Source organism: Neoarius graeffei, chromosome 5 (genome assembly GCF_027579695.1).
Source record: "Neoarius graeffei isolate fNeoGra1 chromosome 5, fNeoGra1.pri, whole genome shotgun sequence".
NCBI lineage: Eukaryota > Metazoa > Chordata > Actinopteri > Siluriformes > Ariidae > Neoarius > Neoarius graeffei.
Genome location: NC_083573.1, coordinates 79,791,203 through 79,809,522, shown reverse-complemented (window position 1 = coordinate 79,809,522; position 18,320 = coordinate 79,791,203). Strand labels below are relative to the sequence as shown.

The window sequence follows — 18,320 nt, the reverse complement described above, 5'->3', positions numbered from 1 at the left end:
TAAAATTTCTCAGTTTCAACATTTGATATGTTGTCTTTGTACGATTTTCAATGAAATATAGGGTTTCTGTGATTCACAGATCTTCACATCCTGTTTTTGTTTACAGTTTGCACAGCGTCCCAACTTTTTTGGAATTGGGGTTGTCGTATAGACCAACTGAGAATAGATAAAGCCTGCTTTTATTCCACAGTAGTGCTGAGTGTTGGATAAATTATATCAAAAGCAAATACCAGGCACACAGAAATAAGGCAGGCAGTCTTGTCCTGGATAACAGCCCTTCCTGTTTACTTCACACAGATGGTTGCTGAGACATGGGTTGGGATTACAGGGATGGATCACCTCCTCGATGAAGTTCTCAAAAGGACTAGGAGCTGTGGGAGCCAAAGGAATTCCACGTACAGATAAATTTCATTGTTGTACACAGAAAAATAAAGCTGAAGCCGAAGGATTAAGGCTCACTGAGGTATCTCTGCAGAGGGATGCATCTCTCTGGGTCATCGGTAGGGGACAGAAGGTCACAGATCTGCTCCGGGGTGTGGCCTTCTGGGAAACGTGAGAAGTCGCCGCAGTGGGTCAGGATGTCCACACAGTCCGACCTGAAGGCAAACATGCACAAATAAAATCCGAATCATATTATCAGGGGGGAAAACCTCAAGTGGGATTACTTTGTTTAACCTTGGGATCAAATGCATACCAGCGATCTGCTGTTGTAAACTTGAAATAAGATACAACTGGTAAATATGGAAAGCACCGTATAAATTCGCACATAAAAAGGTCTCCAGAGAGGATAAGACAAGCAGATAATAATTAAAGGTAGAAACTAGAATATAAAATCTTGTTTCAAGTGTCTGCTGCAGAGAACGGAAACACACCACTTCTCTGTGCTCATGCCAGCCTGGATCGTATACACACACACACACACACACACATCAATACACTCAATACTCTGTGTTCAAATAGAGGAGATGAAAGCATGCTTCCTGTTGACTGTATACCAGTGGTTTTCAAAGTGGGGGCCGCGGCCCCCTGGGGGGCTGCCAGGAGGCGCTAGGGGGGCCTCAGAAAGTTGGAGGGACGATAACAAAAAAATTGCGAAAAATATATACTTTTTAAAAATAATAATTATTAAATATATTGTAGGCGGCACGGTGGTGTAGTGGTTAGCGCTGTCGCCTCACAGCAAGAAGGTCCTGGGTTCGAGCCCCGGGGCCGGCGAGGGCCTTTCTGTGTGGAGTTTGCATGTTCTCCCCGTGTCCGCGTGGGTTTCCTCCGGGTGCTCTGGTTTCCCCCACAGTCCAAAGACATGCAGGTTAGGTTAACTGGTGACTCTAAATTGACCGTAGGTGTGAATGTGAGTGTGAATGGTTGTCTGTGTCTATGTGTCAGCCCTGTGATGACCTGGCGACTTGTCCAGGGTGTACCCCGCCTTTCGCCCGTAGTCAGCTGGGATAGGCTCCAGCTTGCCTGCGACCCTGTAGAAGGATAAAGCGGCTAGAGATAATGAATGAATGAATGAATGAATGGTCAGGCAATCTGCTGCATTCACCCAGCAAGCTACTGTCCCCGAGCGGGCCCTGAAGGCATCAGTTTTAGCCTCATACCACATTGCTTGTGCTAAAAAACCTCACTCAATTGGAGAAGATTTGATTTTACCAGCCACCAAAGACATTGTCCGAGAATTGCTTGGTGAGGATGCAGCCAAAAAAATTGATGCTGTCCCACTCTCTGATAACACCGTGAGCCGACGGATTGGTGACATGGCTCAAGACGTATCTGCTCAGCTGTTGGAGCAGGTGAGAGCCAGCGAATACTTCGCGGTTCAGCTGGATGAGAGCACAGATTTATCCAATGAGGCCCAACTGCTTGTGTACATCAGATTTATTTCACAGGAAAGATTTGTGGAGGAAATACTATTTTGTAAAGCACTTGAAAGAAGAACTACTGGGAAAGACATTTTTCAAGTTTTGGATGATTACATCGAGTCTAACGGATTGGACTGGACCCGTTGTGTGGGGGTGTGTTCGGACGGAGCCGCGGCAATGACCAGGAAGATCAGTGGAGTGACCGCTCTCATTAAGCAGAAGGCCCCGCATGTAGTGGCCACACACTGCATGCTCCATCGCGAGGCACTGGTTGAAAAAAGGATGGATAACGAGTTGAATCAGGTACTACAGGAGGTTATACAGTTTATTGTTCAGTGCGAAAATATTTGTGTTGAAAACATGTTAGTTAATAATATTCTTATGCTAAACAAATGTAACAATTATTGACTATTGAATAAAAGTAAGAGAAAACATTCTAAAAGTTGATGTTTCTTTACATATTTTGTAGCATTGTCTGTGGGTTTGCAAAGGGGGTCCCCGGCCAGAAGCTAATGCTGTTTGGGGGGGCCTTGGCATGGAAAAGTTTGGGAACCCCTGCTGTATACACCAGGAAACAGTCTCAAGCTTGGAAACACACTGGAGCTGTTTCTCTGTGCTGTTTTCACCCGCCGTGAATGAAACCATCCCAACAAATTTGACATCCAGCAGTGACTTTTCCGATATGGGCTAGTTGTTTTGTTGATCACCTTATTCAAATTGACATAAGAATGTGCAGAATTTTGTTTCTTTGTCCAGTGTCAGACAACACATGTCGGCAGCCTTCACACACATCTGGAATTCACGGAGTACAGCCACGTAGGTGAGCGTGAAAAATATAATCCCTGTGACTGTTATCTTTTGAGTTTCAACTGACCTTCACTAAACAGACACTGACCAACTGAACCCTTACCCAGAGAAGTGCATTAATTCTACACAATGATCCGGAACAGCATTGCGGGACATTCAGTAACTTAGAGAAGGCAAATATTCACGTTTTAAGCTTGTACTTGTGCTGTGATGGACAACAGGAACCAAACTAGCAGTTAGTGCATCACAGAAGTAATAAGGTCCAGTAGTGTTGCAGAGAGGGAAAAATCCAAGTGACAATTATGTTTCGTCTTTAACAGACACTGTCCGTTTTATGATCTGATGCGTCACACTGAGTATCTCGAATATACACTACCGTTCAGAAGTTTGGGGTCACTTTGAAATTTCCTTATTTTTGAAAGAAAAGCACTGTTCTTTTCAATGAAGATTACTTTAAACTAATCAGAAATACACTCTATACATTGCTAATGTGGTAAATGACTATTCTAGCTGCAAATGTCTGGTTTTTGGTGCAATATCTCTATAGGTGTATAGAGGCCCATCTCCAGCAACTCTCACTCCAGTGTTCTAATGGTACAATGTGTTTGCTCATTGCCTCAGAAGGCTAATGGATGATTAGAAAACCCTTGTACAATCATGTTAGCACAGCTGAAAACAGTTGAGCTCTTTAGAGAAGCTATAAAACTGACCTTCCTTTGAGCAGATTGAGTTTCTGGAGCATCACATTTGTGGGGTCGATTAAATGCTCAAAATGGCCAGAAAAATGTCTTGACTATATTTTCTATTCATTTTACAACTTATGGTGGTAAATAAAAGTGTGACTTTTCATGGAAAACACAAAATTGTCTGGGTCACCCCAAACTTTTGAACGGTAGTGTATGCTCTTCTCTGGATTTGGGTCCACTTGTCTCCATAAAAGGACGAATCATTACATATAAATAAAAAGTTATTCTGACTCATCACCTTTATCCTCTGATGAAACATTTCTATCCTGATGGGAGTGGTCTCTTCCAAGATGACCCCACCCCCACCCACAGGGCATGAAGCCTCAGTGAATGGTTTGAAGGATGGAAGACGAAAATATTTAACAGTTATTCCATGAAATCGAGTCGTACATGAGCTGATAGCCAATGAGACACGTAACACCGAGTCGGCTATAAGCCATGTACGACGAGATTGAGTGGAATAACTGTTTTATTCGATCCACATTCACTGGATTTTGAGAAACAGAACATTTTTATTTTTATGCAAATTCGATAAATAAAAACTTTATACAAAACATCCGACAAAATAATTTCTCCTTACATACCTGCAAACTAGTCGCTTTTCGGCGAAATTCGCTGTTCTGCAAACAAAATATGTCATTCTCATGATTCATCTAGATCCGAAGAGTTTTTTTTTTTTTGGGGGGGGTCAGGGGATCAGCAGTGGATGGGACTTTCAGTAAAATGGGATTGCCACCTTCACAAGAGTCATTTGGCCAATCACAAACATCCAAGTCAATCCATCTTTCCCACGGCGAACTAAACCTTTGCCTCACTAAACCATAGACAGTAAACATACGACCTGCGTCAGAGACTTCAGAGATCTATGGACACTAGCGACAGACTTGAGGTAAGTCTCGTTATCTGCCAACAATGTACTGTAATATGCTGTGTAAATTAAACTTGGTTTGTCAAAGATAATCCTACTTTAGCAACGTTACGTGTGTCGTGACATGAAACCTTTTCCAACATGTTTAACGTTATACATAATGTAAAGTTTTTCAGCTTGTATGCTAACGTTAGCTAGGATGTCAGCTAACATCAGTGAATTGTGTGTTAATGTTAACCTTTCATGCCAGTCGGTTCAGTTCGAATAATTTTTGTGAAGGCTGTCTCTACTGCATCCGTACTGTTATCTGATGATAATGCGACATTGTCACAAGATGAGGAATGAAAACAAACATGTAACATTAACGTTAGTACACCGGCGTTTTTTAAGTGATTGAAACACCTTCTCCGGCGGATCATTTAGCATGGATGGATGTAGTTAGAGTTAGCCTTTACAAACATTTATGGTAATAACAAAAAGGAGCCCTGACCCAGCCGATAATATTTGGTCAATTCTTTTCCAGAATGAGGGAGCTTAAAGAGGAAGACGCTGTTTATGTAGCAAAGCTTGATGCGGGTCTGAGGTGCAGGTGGAGCTGGGCCTGGCTAAAAATCGAGGTCAAGACTGAAGTGAAGGGAGTTCAGCACAGCTTCCCGCTGTCACAGTTTTTTTTAATAAGATAGACAAAGCTGGGTATTCAAAATGCAGCCTTTGCCAAAAATAAATAAATTACAGCAACAAAGGCTCTCATGCTCTTTTGGCACACTGCCAAACAGAGGTGCACCGTCAAAAAGTGTGCACTGTTATGAGCACATCCAGTGTCCTTCCAGTCCCAGAGCAAAGTGCTTCCAAGGGGCCTGATGTTATGAGGGAGCGAGTTAGGGTGCCTGTACCTACATTTCAGCGAGTTGCCAATGCAGAGGTGTGTATAGATTAGGCTAAATAGGCTAGGCTTTTAGTTTTCTGTAATTCTACCATTTCACTGTTTAACAGGTTACTTGATATTTGCCAGCAGGCTAATGTTAGGCAAAATAGGAGTAGACTAGCCTACATTACCAAAAAATATTGTACATTGCATGTTTAGTTAATTTAGAGATTAACTACCGTAGCCTAGATCATGTCTATTGGAATGAGGATCCAGTCTTAACAACCTTGTAATAGCAATGGAAGTTTGTGAACATTAAACCAGCTTTAATAATCTCATCTCATTATCTCTAGCCGCTTTATCCTGTTCTACAGGGTCGCAGGCAAGCTGGAGCCTATCCCAGCTGACTACGGGCGAAAGGCGGGGTACACCCTGGACAAGTCGCCAGGTCATCACAGGGCTGACACATAGACACTGTTAGGACTGGGACTGTTTTGGCCTCTAGAGGCCGCTGTTATGTTTATCTTGTCATGTTTGTTTTGGCCTCTAGAGGCCGCCACTGTGTTTTGTGTGTGTCTTGATTGCCTGTTTCCTGCCCCGCCCTGTTCCTTAATTAGTTTGTGTATAAATACCCCTCTGTTTGTTCCCTTGTCATGGAGTCTTTATGCTATGTTGTCTAATGCTAGTTTCCTCTGTCCCACGGTTCTTGCCTTTGCGGTTTTGATATTTTTGCTTTCTTTGGACTTTGTACCTTTTGATCTTCTGAGCGTTCAGCATTTTTGCCTTTCCTTTTGTTTTTGGACTTTGCACCTTTGAATATTTTTCTTTATCTTCTTAGCTTTTGGATTTTCTTTTTGTTTTTTTTCCCATCGGATTGTAAATATTGTATATAGTGTAAATAAACTGTTTTTTGATACTCTACTTTCGCCTCACGCCTCTGCACTTGAGTCATCCCCCTGGTGGCCTAGTGGGGGTTTGCTGGATTATCACACCAGCGATCTGGGTTTGAATCCCAGCAAAACCCTAACAGAAAGACTCTGTCATGACCAACTCAGCAGAGGCTTCTTCAACTGTCTACCCAGCTAACCTTCAGGGAATTATGGCTGCTTTAACATGCTTTGGAGCTACCATGGACACTCCTGGACGAACTCTTGCAAGCCAATGTGAGACCCTTACTCGCCACGAGGTACTGCTTCAGCAGATTGGGAAAACCCTGGCACAGCTGACTTCTCTACCCCCATCTCCTCTGCCTGATTCTGCTCCTGCTCCACCATCCACTCCAGTGCCTCCGGCCATGCTGCCTCCTTCACCTCGCGAACCCAGCCTTCCTGCACCACAGAGGTATGACGGCAAGCACAGTGAGTGCCGGGAGTTCCTTACCCAGTGCCAACTTACCTTTGAGCTCCAGCCTACCACCTACACTACGGATCGCCGCAAGATTGCCTTTGTGATAACCTTGTTAGCTGGTAAGGCGCGAGCCTGGGCTACAGCTATCTGGCAGAGACAGGGACCCGAGTGCTCTGATTTCCAGCTGTTTACGGAGGAGATGCTTCATGTCTTCGATCAAGCTGACATCAGTAAAGATGCAGCCAGAAAGCTCATGTCCATCCGGCAAGAAGGAAGCATCGCGGACTACGCCATCGCGTTCTGGACGCTTGCAGCAGTCAGCGGATGGAATGAAACAGCCCTGGTTTCAGCCTTTCACCATGGTTTGTCTGACCCCATCAAAGACGGCCTGGCCTCTATCGGATGCCCAAGTGACCTCGAAACTCTGATCTCACATTCTACTTGTCTTGACAACAGGATTAGAGAGCGCCGCCGAGTCCTGAGCTTCCCCGGCCTCACTGCCTCGACCTGGAGCTCGTCTACCTCCTCCAGTGACTGTCCAGAGCCCATGCAAGTTGGCCGTACTCGTCTCTCCGCAGCTGGAGGGAGCGCAACATCCATTTTTGGTCTGGAAGGACCACAAGAACCTGGAGTACCTCCAGCAAGCAAAGAGACTCAATCCACGACAGGCTAGGTGGGCCTTGTTTTTCAGTCGGTTTGACTTTACCCTATCATACCGCCCCGTCTCCAAAAACACCAAACCTGACGCGCTTTCCAGGCTGTTCGCTCCCACCAACAGGGAGAGCAAAGTTGGGCCTATTATCCCTGTGTCCCGGATTGTGGCCCCTGTCCGCTGGGGTATTGAGGAGGCCGTCCGACGAGCCCAACGCCAGGACCCCGGTCCTGGGACGGGGCCACCGGGCCTCTTGTACGTCCCACATCAAGCCCGGGCCAAGGTTCTCCAGTGGGGTCACTCGTCCCCTCTCACCGCCCACCTGGGAGCTCGAAGGACCCTGGACTTCCTGAGAAGATGCTTCTGGTGGCCAAGCATGGAGAAGGAAGTGAGGTCATTCGTCCTTTCCTGCGAGGTGTGCACCAGAAGCAAGAACCCACAACAGCATCCCCAGGGCCTCCTGCATCCTCTGCCCATTCCCCAGCGTCCCTGGTCCCACGTGGCAGTCGACTTCATCACGGGTCTCCCTGAGTCTCAAGGTAACACTATCATTTTGGTCATAGTGGACAGATTCTCCAAGGCCTGCTGCTTTATACCACTGTGCAAGCTCCCTTCTGCCCTTGAAACTGCTAAACTTTTATGTTCAATCACGTCTTCCGAGTCTTTGGTCTCCCACAGGTTATCGTCTCTGACTGGGGGCCCCAGTTCTCCTCCCGAGTGTGGCACGGGTTTTGCAAGCTCATCGGAGCCACTGCCAGCCTCTCCTCTGGGTTCCACCCACAGTCCAATGGCCAGACGGAGAGGCTCAACCAGGACCTGGAAACCACCCTGCGAGGCCTGGCTATGGATAACCCGACTTCGTGGAGCACCTGGCTGCCATGGGCAGAGTATGCCCACAACACCCTGCAGTCATCGGCTATCAAGCTGTCGCCATTCCAGTGCCAATTCGGGTTCCAGCCACCTCTGTTCCCGGACCAGGAGGAGGATGCGGGGGTGCCCTCGGTCAACCAATATGTGAGACAGTGTCGCAAAACCTGGAGCAAGGTCAGGAGGACCCTCATCCAGACCTCCAGAACCAACCAGACTCAGGCCAACCGCCATAGAAGACCTGCCCACGCTTTCCGCCCTGGGCAGCAGGTTTGGCTGTCCACCAAGGACCTTCCGCTGAGAGTGGAGAACCGCAAGCTTGCTCCTCGCTACATTGGCCCCTTCAAGGTGGTAAGCGACAGGGTTGACCCTGCGCACCAGCTCCAGTTGCCCCGGACTCTGAGGATCAACCCCACATTCCATGTTTCCCTGTTGCGGCCCGTACTGACGTCCACGTATGCCCCTGCCCCAGGAACCCCCCCCCGCATCTTCCAGGGTCAGACTGTGTTCACTGTTCATCGCCTGCTTGACTCCCGCCGGGTCCGTGGCGGGCTTCAATATCTGGTAGACTGGGAGGGCTATGGCCCTGAGGAACGCTGTTGGGTCCCTGCCTGGGACATTTTAGATAAAGGACTTTGCCGGGACTTCCATTCGGCCCATCCAGAGCGCCCTGGGAACGTCAGGAGACGCTCCTGGGGGGGGGGGTCCTGTTAGGACTGGGACTGTTTTGGCCTCTAGAGGCCGCTGTTATGTTTATCTTATCATGTTTGTTTTGGCCTCTAGAGACCGCCACTGTGTTGTGTGTCTTGATTGCCTGTTTCCTGCCCCGCCCTGTTCCTTAATTAGTTTGTGTATAAATACCCCTGTTTGTTCCCTTGTCACGGATCCTTTATGCTATGTTGTCTTGTCTAGTGCTAGTTTCCTCTGTCCCACGTTTCTTGCCTTTGCCCTTGTGTTTTTGATATTTTTGCTTTCTTTGGACTTTGTACTTTTTGACCTTCTGAGCGTTCAGCATTTTTGCCTTTCCTTTTGTTTTTTGGACTTTGCACCTTTTGGATATTTTTATCTTCTGAGCTTTTGGATTTTTTTTTTTTTCCTTCCATCGGATTGTAAATATTGTGTAAATAAACTGCTTTTTGATACTCTACTTTTGCCTCACGCCTCTGCACTTGAGTCATCCCCTGGTGGCCTAGTGGGGGTTTGCTGGATTATCACACCAGCGATCTGGGTTTGAATCCCAGCAAAACCCTAACAGACACAGACAACCATTCACACCTACGGTCAATTTAGAGTCACCAGTTAACCTAACCTGCATGTCTTTGGACTGTGGGGGAAACCGGAGCACCCGGAGGAAACCCACATGGGGAGAACATGCAAACTCCACACAGAAAGGCCTTTGCCAGCCACAGGGCTCAAACCTGGACCTTCTTGCTGTGAGGCAACAGCGCTAACCACTACACCACCGTGCCACCCCGGCTTTAATAATGTAAATCTAATATTTTCTTTGTTTAGGCAATGGTTCTGGCTACTCTTGCTGAATATTCACTTCCTTTCACCTTTGCACCAGTGATGGTGAACCTGGCCCAAGTGCTGGCTGAAGACAAAGTAGCCCTTAGTGGGCTGAAGCATGTTGCCCGAAAGAGACACATGGCAAAGCAGAGGAAACTGGCCATGGACTGGCTTGTCCAGGCTGAAGAAATGAAATTTACTATTAGTAAATTACTCAGCTTGACATTGTTACTTGATTGTGGTTGATTTTGTTGACTGACCATCAGCCATTTTGCACTGATTGACCAAAAAACAAGGTTATGTTAATAAACAGGTTTTTTGTTTACCTGTTGCTATGTTGCACGTTTTTTTGGAGAGGGGGCGGGCTCGGGTTTTGGTTTACGTCGGGGGGGTAAAAACGTTTGTCACCTTTTTCAGACCTTCTGAGTTTGCAGGTATTTGCTTAGAATGTAAACAAACTGGTGAAATGACAGGAGCAGTTTGTGAAAAATGCTATAATAAAAATTCTTGAAAAATAAAGATACTTTCTTACCATCAAATACTTTTATTCCATATTTTGTTGCTTTTTTTTGTATTTTTTGGGGTTTTGTTTTTGGGTAGAGTTTTTATTTCATCCTCGGTTGGCTCAGGAACACGCTCCGCCATTTTGATTTTCTTCTTTAGGGTTTTTTGCCATTTTTTTTTGGGGGGGGGGGGCACTATATTCTTTTAGCTATTTCTGTTTCTTTTAAGGGTGGTACGGTGGTGTAGTGGTTAGCACTGTCGTCTCACAGCAAGAAGGTTCTGGGTCCGAGCCCAGTGGCTGGCAGAGGCCTTTCTGTGTGGAGTTTGCATGTTCTCCCCGTGTCTGTGTGGGTTTCCTCCGGGTGCTCCGGTTTCCCCCACAGTCCAAAGAAATGCAGGTTAGGCTAACTGGTGGCTCTAAATTGACTGTAGGCATGAATGTGAGTGTGAATGGTAGTCTGTGTGTGTCAGCCCTGCGATGACCTGGCAACTTGTCCAGGGTGTACCCGGCCTCTCGCCCATAGTCAGCTGGGATAGGCTCCAGCTTGCCTGCGATCCTGCACAGGATAAGCGGTTACAGGTAATGGATGGATGTTTCTTTTAAATACTTGATAACAAAGTGATATATCGGACTTGATGCACTCCGCCATTTTGTTTTCTCTACTCACGGTATATAAGCTGATATCCTAGTAGTAGAGCAGCCAATCAGAGCATGCGATTGCTCATATCCAGTGAATGTGGATAGAATAAATAATGTATATCATATGCCATCTCAGCTACATCTCAACCCAACTGAACACCTCCAGTCGATTTTGTAGTGATGCGTTACACTGTGCTCTCGACAACCATTATCAAAACATCAAGTGAGGTAATATTGCTTGGATGAATGGTGTTCATCAATCCAGTACAGTTCCAGAGACTTGTAGAATCTGTGCTAAGGTGCATTGAAGTTGGTGTCCACCTTATGATGACACCTGTAATTTGATACTTGTTTGCATGTACTTAATGCACATATAGTACACTTTAAGAAAGGTACAGTACTATAGTGTACAAACATCTTGGTTACTGTAACTAGACAAGGTTATGTGTAGCTAAAACAAAGAAGGAAAGTAAAATGGAGAATGGAAGCAGCTTAATCACTGTTTGCTGGCCAACAGTGAAAATATATATTAAGACCCAGTGGGACACCAAGTGTTATCCTGAATTACATATAATCATACCCCTGCATGGCCAGAACAATGCCGCTCAGTTACACTCACCAGCCACTTTATTACGAACACCCATTCACCTGCTGTTTGATGCAGTTCTCTAAATAGCCGATCCCTTGACAGCAGCACAATGCATAAAATCAAGCAGATACAAATCAAGAGCTTCAGTTAATGTTCACTTCAAACATCAGAATGGGAAAAATTATGATCTCAAAGTGTGACTTTCACTGTGGCATGGGTGTTGGTTTGAGCCAGATGGACTGGTTTGAGTATTTCAGAAACTGATGATCTCCTAGGGTTTTCACACACAACAGTCTCTAGAGTTTACACAGAATGGTGCGAAAAACAAAAAACACTGAGCGAGCCACAGTTCTGTGGATGGAAACAAACGTCTTGTTGATAAGAGAGGTCAGAGGAAAATGGCCAGATTGGTTTGAGCTGCCAAGAAGGATATAGTAACTCATATAATCACTCTTTACAATCGTGGTGAGCAGAAAAGCATCTCAGTATGCAACAGCAGAAGACCACATTGGGTTCCACTCCTGCAACCAAGAACAGGAATCTTAGAATCAAGAACAGGTTCCTATTAAATTGTCGGTGAGTGTATCTACATGGATGACTAGTTAGTGAAGCTGCTGCCTTTGTGATTGCGTTTGTACACTTTTGCTAGTATCTTGGAGACCTTTTTTTCCCTGCTCCTTTCTAAAATTTAAGATGCTTGTCAAAATTACCATGAATTCCACATGAAAAACCTTCTACCCTTGTCTCTTGAAACTCTGTAATTGACATGCTGTGTCAGATGTGTGAGCTGTAATGCAATGGACGAGGCTCAGCCAAATGTCAATAAAGGAAGGTAAAGTCTGACAATTTTCCTTGGATGAACTCTGACAAACTTCAGTGAAACTCCAGTATGGAAGAATATGTGCTTGTCCACAAACTGACAAGCAGACAGGAACACTGATGCGTGCTGGAACAGGTCAAAAGAGGAGGGACGCTGATGAATGACGGTGAGGTCACAGCCTGCTATCACTCACTGACGTGGGCTTTTGTCCTGAGCTGCTGGCGTTGGGGAGTTTCTTGTCAAAAACAACGAGTGAGAGCATTCTAAGCCACTCTCCAGAATTGTTGCGTGAGGAGGACTAATCCTCACAGTACTGAAGTGCAAGTGAGTGCCGAGGGACAGGCCGCTGATCGCCAAATGAGACAAGCTTTGGCTCAGAGTGTAAACACAGGTGTGATATAATGCAAACAAAACAGTCAGTGTTGCTCTGAGTGCATGTGTGTATGTGTGTGAATGAAACTGTCAAGTTTCAAACTGTCATGTTATCTCCCTCGGCTTCCTGACAGCACTGCGCTGTATTCATCAGGACCACGGCTGTCATCTCCTACATGTCTCTCTGACGCGTGATGATTATATGTACGGTGACATGCTGACATAACCTTGGAGTTTTACTTGAAAGATTTTTGACTCAAACAACCTCAGGGCTTGGATTATTCCAGCAATCAGCCAACTGATTCCTTACTCATGCAGTCAACTCCAAAATTTTTGGCACCCTTCCTGAAATTATGAAAAATGATTATAAACAGTGATAAATAAAATGTGCAAAACAGTGGTTTCAATCATTCTACATAATTTCATTCGAAATAATTCTCATGCCTTAATGATTTTATATACTTTAGGCTATTTTTTTTGTTGTAAGATCCAGCTATGGATGTCTTAACCTCCTGGAAGAAGCGACCATCCATCCATCCATTATTTGTAACCGCTTATCTTGTGCAGGATCACGGGCAAGCTGGAGCCTATCCCAGCTGACTATGGGCGAGAGGTGAGGTACACCCTGGACAAGTTACCACATCACAGGGCTGACACATAGAGACAAACAACCATTCACATTCACATTCACACCTACGGACAATTTAGAGCCACCAATTAGCCTAACCTGCATGTCTTTGGACTGTCGAAACCGGAGCACCCGGAGGAAACACACGCAAACACGGGGAGAACATGCAATGCTGGGCTCGAACCTAAAACCTTTTTGCTGTGAGGCGACAGTGCTAATCACAACACCACTGTGCCGCCCCTAGAAGAAGCAACCAAGTAAAAATAAATTCTTTTATATTTTTCTTAGGCTTTGTTTTAAACATTCTCCATGGGGGCGCAGTAATTTTATTATTCGAAACAAACAAACCACAAAAATCTTCTTCACAAGAACATCTTCTATTGTGTGATCTCTGAGTGTTCAGTACAGTGTCAATTGTCTTTTACAGGGTGCCAATAGTTTTGCAGTGACTATACAACCATAGCACAAAGACTACAAGTAAGTGTACATAATCTGTATCTTATGTACACTTACTTGTAGCACCATTTGTAATGGAATATACTGAACACTACAATTTCCTGCAAGAAAACAATTTGACTTAACTTTGTTAATACAGTTCTGGGAATAGAGTTTAAAACAGCGGCCATTAAATTAATAAGCAAACTAGCAATGATGCATGACTAAATTAATATCAGCCACAACTAAACATGGCTACAGCATGAACAAGAAGACCGAGTCATCTATATAACCCGCCCTATATACCAACTATATAACAAGTTTCAAGATATTATTTGTCACATTTTTCAAGTTCTGCTGCAGGAAACCAACCCTACCTCTTTACACTGACCTCAGCAGCCCATGGCATAAACCCACCGGACCTTTGGTCCAGGTGAGCTAAAAATTCAAATTTCTCACATTTCTTCGAATCAAAAGGCACATATACATTACTTAATCAGCACATATAGCAACTTTCAAGACCATACCACTCATAGTTTTCAAGTTCTGCTCCAGAAACAAAACCTACCCCTAAGTCTAACCTGAGAGACTAAGCCTGAAATTGTTTCCATGGAAACATGAAAAATAAAAATTTCTCACATTTCTTCGAATCAAAAGGCACATCTACATCACCTTGTTAACATGTATACCAAGTTTCAAATCCGTATCATGAATAGTTTTGGATATATGCTCCGGAAACGAACATCGCTCTTAGAAACTAAGTCAAAATCTATTTTTTATGTAAAAATTTGAAAAATACATTTTTTAAAAAAATCCAAAATAGCAAAAGGCACCAGTTCACATGTTGCTTGATATGTATACACAGTTTCATGAAGATATCTTCAGTAGTTTTAAAGATATGGCCCGGAAACGAAAACATGACTGGACGGACAGCTGGATGGAACCCGTTTCTATATCCCCTGCCAAACTTTGTTTGGGCGGGGGATAAAAAGGAACAGGACCAATATGTAGACACTGGAAAAGGAATACACACTTGCAGATGACGCTGCCTCTTGATTTGCTGTAGCAGGGTTTGATCTGGAGCGCACAGGCCACAGCCTTCCACATCTCCGGCCGGCACTTTCTGATGTCCAAAACTGGGATGTTCATCAGAGGCATCTTTATGGTTCCATTGGACCAAAGTTTGATGTCATTCATGGCACCCTGGTCAGACTGGATATTGCAACTGCGGAAGAGCTCAGTAGGCCTGAAGAAACATCACAGATTAGAACATTAGACTTTTTTCAGTTACATTACATTCCAGGCATTTAGCTCTTACCCACAGCAACATACAACATACCCAGAGCAGTTTGGGGGTTAGATACCTTGCTCAAGGGCACTTCAGTCATTTCTGCTGGTCCAGGGAATTGAACCAGCAATCTTTTTTTCCCAAAGCTGGTTCTCTAACCATTAGGCCATGGAGTGAAACACTAATTTCATGCCTCAGTCTTTAATACACAGTTCTGACAAGTCTCCCACTCTTGACCATGACTGTTTACTATCCAGATTAGCAAATGTTAAAAAGATGTCTTTGTCAGTGTTAATGGGATATCTAGGTCTTGGCCAGAGTAAAAGCTCTTAGTACATTGCTAGGAAAACTATACAAGCTATCAAACTGTATGTGGGCCAAAAAAAAAAAAGTCATATTTAGGGGCCAAATCTAAGCAGACCAAAAACAGACCAGCAACATCTTTGAAAGTCAGGAACGGATCATGGAACTGCTCAAATGGATCAGTTGATGCTCACTGGGCACTAGTGTTGTAGTACTTGAGACCAGTCTCAAGACCCCTTTTTGAAGGTCCTGGTCTCGTCTCGGAATAACCTGCATTTTTACTCAGTCTTGTCTCGGTCTCGGACATAGTGGACTCGGGATTTTATTTCAAGACCATTCAAGACCACAACTGTGGGAATTTCACTAAATTGCCTGTGTATTGTCTGATTTATTTGTGAACATCTTTACTGTGACTGAATGTAAAACTTCCTGCTTCAAATGCAACTCATAATGTGACTCATTGTGAATTTGAATTGTTTCTTCTTGTTCACGGCTGTCATCCCTCCCCATCCCCTTCACACACTGGTCCTGGTCTTGACTTGGTCTCACCCTGCTTTAGTCTTGGTCTTGACTTGGTCTGAACCCCTCAAAGTCTTGGTCTTGTCTCGGCCTCGATACACTCTGGTTTTGGGCATGACTTGGTCTCAACCCCTTAAAGTCTTGGTCTTGTCTCAGTCTTGATATACTCTGGTATTGGTCATGACTTGGTCTCAACCCCTCAAAGTCTTGGTCTCGTCTCAGTCTCGATATACTCTGGTATTGGTCATGACTTGGTCTGAACCCCTCAAAGTCTTGGTCTTGTCTCAGTCTCAACACACTCTGGTCTTGGTCATGACTTAGTCTCAACCTCACAAAGTCTTGGTCTTGTCTCAGTCTCGATACACTCTGGTCTTGGTCATGACTTGGTCTCAACCCCTCAAAGTCTTGGTCTTGTCTCGGCTTTGATACACACTGATCTTGGTCATGACATGGTCTTGGTTGAGGTGGTCTTGACTACAACACTACTGGGTACCACTTGTCAGAACTGAAACATGTCCCCAAACTACACATCATTCAACCCTGACGGAAGGAGATTTCAGAGTGAGCTGTGATTTCTTTACAAACCCACCAGCAGAAGCTCCTCTCATGTCGTGCCAATACAGGTTCAGAGAGGAGTTCTGAACCTGGCTATCACAGCAGAGTGAGTGCAGAAGTTTCTTTTTGGTCAGGGAAGGGTTTGTTTACAACATTTTTTAATGTTTTATTTGGGTGGAAGAGGGTGCGTGAGTGTGTGTGCCTTACTGCTGAGGGGAGGAGCCCATTTTAACGAGACAGTGCAAGACCTTGATACTGTGGCAGGGAATTCTCTGCTGTTTATATTCCTTCTTTTTACAAAACAAAACACTGCAACTGCCTGTACATGTTAATTTTGTTTTCGAAAAGAAGACAAGTATCTTATTTGTAATACTAGCTCACAGGATCTTATGCCTGACTGCCAGCAGACATTGCACTCTCCTGAGTTTCAACATGACCTCCGACCCCAATTTCTTGCTCACATCCTCACTTCACGCACGTAAGCTCACAGATTTCAGTTGCGAAGTCTTGCCAGTTATCTCGTGGCAAGTTCTAAGCCCTGTTTATGCCAGTTAGCTTTGAATATTTTTAGAGCCTTTGCCTGTTAACAGTATCTGACTACTTTTTGGATTATTCTTGAATTTTGAATTGTGTATGGCTCAATAAAACCTTCCTACATATGGATCCTAAACCTTCTCCTGAATCTTGTACATTACAATATGAAATCATAGCTACCTCAAAGTATGAAACTATGTCTATTTTTAATTTATTTGTGCTTAGATTAGAAAATAAGGACATTCTTTCAGTAAAGCACACCAATAAGGTTTTCACATAGAACATTTAGTCTGTCTGAATTGAAACCTGGTGCATTTTCCCTGTTGGTGAGATTCTTTAGACAGGTGAGAATATAGCAATCAACCAAATGTCACTTGGTGCAGACCAAAACAACTGGTCTACGGGCCCGGTCCCACAATACTGATAACTGTAACTATACCTATAACTACAACCATGACTATACCTATACCTGAATTTAGTTCCAGTCTGGAGCAGTCACACCATAACCATAATCCTGACTATAATATTGCTTGGTCCTGCCACTCAGGTGAATAAATGCATACAACTTAGGAATAGTCACTGAAGTTTTTGCACACATTCCGGTGGTTGATAAACTATGGATAGGTAACAGACTACGGAAATGTAATAAAAAAAGAATACAAAATACAGAGTGGTTACGGATTTTAATACGGATGCATCACGGATGCTAATAATTTACGGATCAGTCACGGACGTTTCAGTATATTACAGATTGGTTACTGATTTCATACGGATGATGCATCATGGATAAAAAATTAAGAAGTCTAAAACAATTAAATGCTTGGATGGCTGAAGTTCATCGTTAAAATATCTTACCTGCATTTATATGTTTACTTTATGAATTTACTATTGATATTTCATGGAAAATCACATATCCATGAATAAAAGATCCGTGTTTTGTGTTATATTTTTATTTTTCGTGAATCCGTATTCCATGACTTCATGATGCAACAAGGATGTACGAAGATGCCCAGAAAAAATAGCACATGCTCAGACAATGTCACATGTAAACAACTACCTGATTGGCCAGATGTTTTATCGGATCAGATCCAGGACTGGAAAAATCGCTCCAGAAGCAATCTCACCGATACGGATAAACCCAGGCCTGGGCTATAGGTATCGTTCTCGATCTAGTGTGACCACCAACCACATCAACTGCAGGGGACTGATTTATTTATAGTTATAGTTATTGGTATTGTGGGACTGGGCCTTAACACAATCTGAGTGAAATGGTTTCTGGTCAGGTCCAAGTGAGGTTAGATGCAGTGCATTTTGGGTTACAGGCAGCATTATTTTTGTAGATGTAAGCTTGTAAACTGACCCGTGAAACCCCAAAGCAGACCAAATACCCCTCAGCCAAAGAGTTATTTTTGCTTTGCGGTTTGTTTAATTTTGTGCAGTGTGAAACCAAACCAAACCAATTTGCAAACAAACCAAAACTATGAATTTCACTCTCGTTTGTTCCTGGCAAACATGCAGTACTCGTAGGTGTGAAAGTGCCCTAAAATGGCCAGGATGACCAAACAGTCCCACGTATGCTTTAATATGGATTTTCTGTCGATGCACACACT

The 18,320-nt window shown here is 44.1% G+C and overlaps 1 protein-coding gene across 2 annotated transcripts in view; it reads right to left on the bottom strand.

Annotated features, from left to right (window-relative positions):
- The window catches only part of reck (reversion-inducing-cysteine-rich protein with kazal motifs), a 193,917-nt gene that overhangs the window by 55,051 nt on the left and 120,546 nt on the right, over positions 1-18,320 (bottom strand). For both annotated transcript variants that reach the window (XM_060922458.1, XM_060922457.1), the window contains exons 11-13: positions 14,545-14,757; positions 460-596; positions 231-371 (exon numbers count right to left, since the gene is read on the bottom strand). In XM_060922458.1, coding sequence (XP_060778441.1) covers positions 231-371; positions 460-596; positions 14,545-14,757 — 491 coding nt within the window. The remainder of the gene's footprint in view (positions 1-230; positions 372-459; positions 597-14,544; positions 14,758-18,320) is intronic.